The 8,627-nt window shown below is 36.8% G+C and overlaps 1 protein-coding gene across 9 annotated transcripts in view; it reads right to left on the reverse strand.

Moving 5' to 3' along the window:
* wnk3 (WNK lysine deficient protein kinase 3) overlaps positions 1 to 7,560 on the reverse strand; it is a 36,716-nt gene extending 29,156 nt beyond the window's left edge. For all 9 annotated transcript variants that reach the window (XM_015967827.3, XM_015967835.3, XM_070544631.1 and 6 more), the window contains exon 1: positions 6,690 to 7,560. In XM_015967827.3, the coding sequence (XP_015823313.3) occupies positions 6,690 to 7,409 (720 nt within the window). In that variant the 5' untranslated portion in view covers positions 7,410 to 7,560. The remainder of the gene's footprint in view (positions 1 to 6,689) is intronic.
* Between the last annotated feature and the right edge of the window lie 1,067 nt (positions 7,561 to 8,627).

Raw genomic sequence — 8,627 nt, forward strand, 5'->3', positions numbered from 1 at the left:
TAAACTGTTGAACTAGTCCTACTAAAATAACAGGTGTTTAGACATTTTACCTGTCCAATTCTTTTAGACAGTGTTCACAGATTTGAATTTTCTGCTATTTAGAATTAGTTTTTTTGATTCTTCACTTACTTTTTGTGCTTTTTTTTTGCTTCTTTGTGCTTTTTGCTTTCACATCTTTCACTACGTTCAGCTCATTTAACAGTTTAGCTTAGTTTCAGCTTACTTCAGCTATTCAACAACTTCAGCAATCCGTTTCTGAATTCGGCTTATGCTACTCATTTCACAGTTCAACTAAAAATTAAACTGTTAAAATAGTCCTACTCAAACAACAAGTGTTTACACCTTTTTGCTGTCCAGATTTTTAAATAATATTCAGATTTCAGTTTTCTGCTGTTTAGGATTGATTTGTCCGGTCTTCACTTTTTGTGCTTTATTTACATTTTGGTGCTTTTTACTTCTAAATCTTTCAAAACATTCAGCTCATTTTAACAGTTTTGCTTAGTTTCAGCTTCAGCAATTAGTTTCTGAATTCAGCATTTGATGCTAATTTCACAGTTCAGCTAAATGTAAAAATTAAACTGTTGAACTAGTCCTACTAAAATAACAGGTGTTTAGACATTTTACCTGTCCAATTTTTTTAGACAGTGTTCACAGATTTGAGTTTTCTGCTATTTAGAATTAGTTTTCTTGATTCTTCACTTACTTTTTGTGCTTTTTTGCTTCTTTGTGCTTTTTGCTTTCACATCTTTCACTACATTCAGCTCATTTAACAGTTTAGCTTAGTTTCAGCTTACTTCAGCTATTCAAAACCTTCAGCAATTAGTTACCAAATTTAGCATATACTGCTAATTTCACAGTTCAGCTAAATGTAAAAATTAAACTGTTAAACTAGTCCTACTGAAATAACAGGTGTTTACACATTTTAGCTGTCCAATTTTTTTAAACAGTGTTCACAGATTTGAGTTTTCTGCTATTTAGGATTAGTTTTCTTGATTCTTCACTTACTTTTTGTGCTTTTTTGCTTCTTTGTGCTTTTTGCTTTCACATCTTTCACTACATTCAGCTCATTTAACAGTTTAGCTTAGTTTCAGCTTACTTCAGCTATTCAACAACTTCAGCAATCAGTTAGCAAATTTAGCATATACTGCTAATTTCACAGTTCAGCTAAATGTAAAAATTAAACTGTTAAACTAGTCCTACTGAAATAACAGGTGTTTAGACATTTTAGCTGTCCAATTTTTTTAAACAGTGTTCACAGATTTGAGTTTTCTGCTATTTAGGATTAGTTTTCTTGATTCTTCACTTACTTTTTGTGCTTTTTTTGCTTCTTTGTGCTTTTTGCTTTCACATCTTTCACTACATTCAGCTCATTTTGACAGTTTAGCTTAGTTTCAGCTTACTTCAGCTATTCAACAACTTCAGCAATCCGTTTCTGAATTCGGCTTATGCTACTCATTTCACAGTTCAACTAAATATAAAAATGAAACTGTTAAAATAGTCCTACTCAAACAACAAGTGTTTAGACCTTTTTGCTGTCCAGATTTTTAAAAATGTTCAGATTTCAGTTTTCTGAGGTTTAGGATTGTTTTGTCCGTTCTTCACTTTTTGTGCTTTATTTACATTTTGGTGCTTTTTGCTTCTAAATCTTTCAAAACATTCAGCTCGTTTTAACAGTTTTGCTTAGTTTCAGCTTCAGCAATTAGTTTCTGAATTCAGCATATGATGCTAATTTCACAGTTCAGCTAAATGTAAAAATTAAACTGTTGAACTAGTCCTACTAAAATAACAGGTGTTTAGACATTTTACCTGTCCAATTCTTTTAGACAGTGTTCACAGATTTGAGTTTTCTGCTATTTAGAATTAGTTTTTTTGATTCTTCACTTACTTTTTGTGCTTTTTTTTTTGCTTCTTTGTGCTTTTTGCTTTCACATCTTTCACTACGTTCAGCTCATTTAACAGTTTAGCTTAGTTTCAGCTTACTTCAGCTATTCAACAACTTCAGCAATCCGTTTCTGAATTCGGCTTATGCTACTCATTTCACAGTTCAACTAAAAAATAAACTGTTAAACTAGTCCTACTCAAACAACAAGTGTTTACACCTTTTTGCTGTCCAGATTTTTAAATAATGTTCAGATTTCAGTTTTCTGCTGTTTAGGATTGATTTGTCCGGTCTTCACTTTTTGTGCTTTATTTACATTTTGGTGCTTTTTACTTCTAAATCTTTCAAAACATTCAGCTCATTTTAACAGTTTTGCTTAGTTTCAGCTTCAGCAATTAGTTTCTGAACTCAGCATTTGATGCTAATTTCACAGTTCAGCTAAATGTAAAAATTAAACTGTTGAACTAGTCCTACTAAAATAACAGGTGTTTAGACATTTTACCTGTCCAATTCTTTTAGACAGTGTTCACAGATTTGAGTTTTCTGCTATTTAGAATTAGTTTTTTTGATTCTTCACTTACTTTTTGTGCTTTTTTTTTTTGCTTCTTTGTGCTTTTTGCTTTCACATCTTTCACTACGTTCAGCTCATTTAACAGTTTAGCTTAGTTTCAGCTTACTTCAGCTATTCAACAACTTCAGCAATCCGTTTCTGAATTCGGCTTATGCTACTCATTTCACAGTTCAACTAAAAAATAAACTGTTAAACTAGTCCTACTCAAACAACAAGTGTTTACACCTTTTTGCTGTCCAGATTTTTAAATAATGTTCAGATTTCAGTTTTCTGCTGTTTAGGATTGATTTGTCCGGTCTTCACTTTTTGTGCTTTATTTACATTTTGGTGCTTTTTACTTCTAAATCTTTCAAAACATTCAGCTCATTTTAACAGTTTTGCTTAGTTTCAGCTTCAGCAATTAGTTTCTGAATTCAGCATTTGATGCTAATTTCACAGTTCAGCTAAATGTAAAAATTAAACTGTTGAACTAGTCCTACTAAAATAACAGGAGTTTAGACATTTTACCTGTCCAATTTTTTTAGACAGTGTTCAAAGATTTGAGTTTTCTGCTATTTAGAATTAGTTTTCTTGATTCTTCACTTACTTTTTGTGCTTTTTTGCTTCTTTGTGCTTTTTGCTTTCACATCTTTCACTACATTCAGCTCATTTAACAGTTTAGCTTAGTTTCAGCTTACTTCAGCTATTCAAAACCTTCAGCAATTAGTTACCAAATTTAGCATATACTGCTAATTTCACAGTTCAGCTAAATGTAAAAATTAAACTGTTAAACTAGTCCTACTGAAATAACAGGTGTTTACACATTTTAGCTGTCCAATTTTTTTAAACAGTGTTCACAGATTTGAGTTTTCTGCTATTTAGGATTAGTTTTCTTGATTCTTCACTTACTTTTTGTGCTTTTTTGCTTCTTTGTGCTTTTTGCTTTCACATCTTTCACTACATTCAGCTCATTTAACAGTTTAGCTTAGTTTCAGCTTACTTCAGCTATTCAACAACTTCAGCAATCAGTCAGCAAATTTAGCATATACTGCTAATTTCACAGTTCAGCTAAATGTAAAGATTAAACTGTTAAACTTGTCCAACTGATATAACAGGTGTTTAGACATTTAAGCTGTCCAGATTTTTATACAATGTTCACAGATTAAAGTTTTTTATTTTATTTATTTATTTTTTTTTTTTTTTTGCTATTTAGCATTATTTTTCTCTATTATTCACTTACTTTTTGTGCTTTATTTGCTTGTTGGTGCTTTTTGCTTCTACATCTTTCAAGACATTCAGCTCATTTGGACAGTTTTGCTTTGTTTCAGCTTCAGTTAAGCTGTTCAGCAGCTTCAGTTCAGCTGTTCAGCAGCTTCAGCTTACAGTTTCAGCTATCCAGCATTCAAACAGCATTTGTGCAATAAATGCAATTTTTCTAGTTAGACCATATAGTTCATTAGGGATGTAAGAAAATATTGATATGGCAATATATTGAGATATATTTTCCTGCAATATTATATCGATATTCAAAGGCCCTGTATCTAATTTTCAGAAAATTTTACATGCAAATATTTGTGTATTTTCTTTTCTTTTGGTGCAATTCAAATGCCAACCGCTAGTTGGCAGCAGTGTGCAATTGGTTTTGTTTCCACCACTGATAGGATAGACACCTCATGTTAAACACGTTAAGTATCAGTTTGGATTGTTTAATGAATTTTCCTACAATAAATTCATCTAAAAAAATGCTAATATTGTCTGACTGAATGTATCGCAATATATCGTGATATATCGTGTCTCCCCTGTATCGTGATACATAATTTCACCAATCCCTATAGGTTATGTGGTTGATGATGCCAACACTGGGTTGCAATTGAATCTGCAGTTGCCGGTTAGGTCAAAAAGATTGTGGTGGACAACAGAGCCCAAGGGAAGAACACTGGGCAGTTGTCAGTGACCTGAAAGAACATGCATCTGTTGAGAGTGGTTGGACTGATTCCAGACGAGTCAGCTCAGTTCAGCTGTGTTTTACCTAATTTAGCATTTACTGATGTTAGTCACACATCATCGTTTTACCTGACCTCATCAAAATGCACTTTCTCTATCAAAAGGAATCAGAATATTACTCAGATTCATCCTTTGTTGCTAATTGACACACTGGGTAAAAGTGTGTTTTGTAAACTAAAGGATATTTGTATACACTGGTTGTTTTTAGTGAAACAGTAATTGTTTCAAACAGTGAAGCATTTGGTTAACTATGATTTCCCATCACATTGAATTGTTACATTTAAATTTAATTTAAATTTCCCTTATATTTATGAACAAACCAAAGGTTCAATTAGACAAGAGATGAAAAGGTGAGAATGCTTAAAACACGACAGCATGTACAGTCGGCTTTTGCAGCCCTGTTGTTAAAGAAAACAAACCACCAAATATGTCAGAGGCCACTTATTATTAAACTTCTGTCCTGATTGTTGCTCTTGTCCCATGAGCCTGGCAACACCTCCATATCTGGGATGACTGGGTTGAACCAGTCGGGTTTCTGCCGCCCGAGTTATGCTGTCTGTGCAGGGTTTTTGTTCCAGCCTAACAGGCACCCACTGTAATTAACTCCATGGATCACTCTGCATGCTCACTCAAACAGACAAAAAAGGGACAGAGAGAGAGATGGGGAGGGAGAAAAGTGAGAAAGAAAGAGAGGAAGTGATAGGCACAGAAAGACAGCAGCAGACTGTAAGTCTGACAAGACAGGCAAGCAGCAACAGTTCACACAGAAATGTACAAAACACACAACACCACATTAGCTGAAACATAACGCATAATAATAATAAAACAATGTATGTTTTTATGTACAGGACTTTGAGCAACCTTACTGTTGTGATTTCAAGGTGCTCTATAAATAAATGTGGTGTGTTTGGTATGCTATGGTATGGTAACCTGATATTTTAAGATAAATCTTTCCCAGGAAAATAGCAACAGGGAGAGAGTCCCGTCCCCTTCTCTTTCAAGCTGTGTTTAAATACCTAATGCCCAGGCTTTCCTAAATTTATGCTGAAAGAAGCAAAGGAGGCTGCTCCCAAGCTGAAGTCTCATACTCTGTAACTTATGTCACACAGTTCTGTCAAACTTGAATCATAGTTCACACACACACACACACACACACACACACACACACACACACACACACACACACACACACACACACGCACGCACACACACACATTGTTTTAATAAAGATCGCTCCTTGCTCCAATAAATTAATCTTATTCGGATCCCTATAGTTCCTTCTAATGCCGCCTTGCATAGATTCTGTCAACTGGTGAAGTAAACAGGACATGTGCCCCGAAAAACTAGATTGTTGCACTGAATCCATCTATAGCTGTGTGTGTGATAGTGTGTATTAAAGTGTCTGCCTGCATGTGAAATCTTAACATCAGATACAGTATAGCTCTCTATGACGGATGTCATGGTAATCCACAGCTGGGCCCACCATCCCTCCCTCCATCTGCTATCAGCATTTTTTTTTTTACATATTTTAGTCCATCCTCCATCTGTTTTACATTCAGCTTATTAACAGGCTAAAATTTGTGATCTAATGAAAAAGAAACTATGTCGAGAGGATTTTAAATTTGTTATAAAACTGATGATACCAAAACCTTTTTTTCCCGTTTTTGTACTTGTGGCATTATAAGAGGTCAGGTCAGGTGTTGCCATATTATAAGAGACAATGAAGTTTATTTGATTGAAGGTGTTGGTGTAATACCAGAAAAGGCGATGCAAGGCCATGCCTGCTGCTTGTTAGACCAATAGACAGAGTCTGATTTGGAGGATTAGCCAGGGCTCTTGTTTTGGAATTAGCTCCAAACTAAACACATGACTGGGTTTGCTCACACAAAGCCAGCAGTCAGGCCAGATAGCTACCATCCCACTGCTCTCTATTGTGAGCTCAAGATGAAGAGGGATTCATTTCTTCTTGCTTCTACAAGTGTGGCCCCACCTCATAGTCAATTCATGTCATTTAATAAAGCTTCACATTATTCATAAGAAAATAAAGTATGGTTGACCACACTGCTGCATTTCATTATTTCGTTCCACAGTGAAACTGTTGCATAACGGTTCTTTAATCTTTGCAAATACATTCATAATAACATCCCAGAATGCACTCTAATCAGAACTTCTAGGACTATTCTGAAACAATTAAGAACACAGTGTTTATTTTTCTTTCAAATGAATTATGGGTAAAAGAAGAAAAAAAAGCCTTACCTGAAGTTCACACCAAGCCACCTCCACCCAGGTCTCAGTGTCTAGGCCTTTATACACTGTCTTGAAGGCTCCTCTGCCAAGTTCAATGTCAAACTTGAGGAACCTTCCACCAGGAGAGGTGGCAACAGCCTTCATCTCTGCCTCCTCCTCCTGCTCACGGTCCCTTTCTCTCACACTCTGGGTAGGTACAGAGAAAGAAGCATATTTGCCAGCTTCGTGGCCCTGGGATGGGTCATGCCCTAAAGCTGCACCTGAAGAAGCAGCACCTTGCTGCTGAGCAGTGCCAAAGCCTGGTTCTGTGGAGAGTAACTCCAGATGAGGAGCACTGTTGGGAGCCTCGGGGGGCATCACTACCTCATGTTCCTCCTCACAAATCTCCACACTCTTTCTAAAGAAGCGCTTCTCCCGCCTCAGTGGTTTTGGGCCAGTTTCACCTGATATAGAAGGTGTGGATAAAGGAACCGGGGTTTCTTCACACTCCTGGAAGGCTTCATCATCTTCTCCCCCACCCTCTCCTTCCTCTTTTCTGACACATCTATCACCTCCTCCTGACTCTCCCTTCTTTTGAGCCTGGGAGGAGAGGGAGTCCACGGGGGTGCTATGCGTTCCTTCCCTCTGTTGATCAGTCCTGCCCTTTCTCTCCTTGTCCTCCTCCTTCTGTCCATCAGGTTTCTCTGAGGAGTCCTCTGTGCCAGTGGGCTCTCCTGGGTCAGTAGCCATAAGGAATCGTCTTTCCCAATCCTCCTAGACCTCCTCCTTCTCCTCCTCCTCCTCCTCCAAACTTCTGCTTCTCCGTCAGTCCCCGTCTCTCTCTCTTTTTGTGTCTCGCTCTCACTCCTTTAAGTCTACAAAGCTGCTCTTTCAGTGTTCCAGGTGAAGGCTCGTTTGAACCAGCAGCTCTCTTCTTTCACTCTTCTTCCTCTTCCTCTGTCACAGCTGCTGAAAAATAGCTTATGTCATCACTTCCTTTGTAAACACGTGCCTACATTTTCAGAAGAATCCTCTTGTAGTGAAATCACACATCAGGGTTAACACACTCAATTCCAGCCGTTTTCACCACTCATGTGATGCTCAAGTTGTTAATGTCTTTCAAATGGTTATGTGGAAGCTTTCAGCTAAACCTAAAAAAAAAAGAAACCACTGCATTAATATTCTGATCTTGACAGGAAAGAATGACAGACAAGCTCTGACATACATACACATATACCGGTAGCTGGGTCTACGTTTACAATTTTGAAAGTTTAAATTTAGATTTAGAAAATCAAGACATTCCTCCTGTTTAACTCCTCATTGCCAAAGCTAGCTAACGGCATGGCAATCAAAAGAAAACATCGACTGTTGTATACTGAAGACGACAACATCAGCAGCATTGATCAGAAATGATATACTTCAATTAATCCTCCATCTTCATCACCGTCTTGTGACTTAAATTGTGTTCAACAGCTCCATTAGTCAACAGAGAGCTGCAGTTAGGCGAATGCAACTCCCGTCATCAAATATGGATGACGATCTAGGGGCCAGTTGAGTGTGAATAATTAATATGCAGAATGACTATTGAACTCTGTTGAAGTGACTACAAGGCACCTGCAATGGGGGGCGGATAAACATAAACAACTGCAATTATGGTAACCACCAGAACACTCATCAGACAACAGTATTGCACTTAAATATTGTGAAATGAAAGATTTCCAGCTAGCTGAAAAACTGTCCCCGGGTATTTCTGTGTTTGCACTTATCACTGTGTAAACAAGTAACACGCGAATATCTTTTCTTCTCATCCATTTCAAGGTTGTCTGTCTTCTTTTAGTTTTCTGGCAGCAATTTTAAAACTGGCTCACACACAAAAAACAGAGATGTTTGGTAAAAGATGCTGTCTAGTCTGAAGTTTCTCTGGAAACCGTATCTAAGAGACGGAGTTGAACAGCCAATAACAGATTT

The sequence above is a fragment of the Nothobranchius furzeri genome, chromosome 15 (assembly GCF_043380555.1).
Source record: "Nothobranchius furzeri strain GRZ-AD chromosome 15, NfurGRZ-RIMD1, whole genome shotgun sequence".
Lineage (NCBI taxonomy): Eukaryota > Metazoa > Chordata > Actinopteri > Cyprinodontiformes > Nothobranchiidae > Nothobranchius > Nothobranchius furzeri.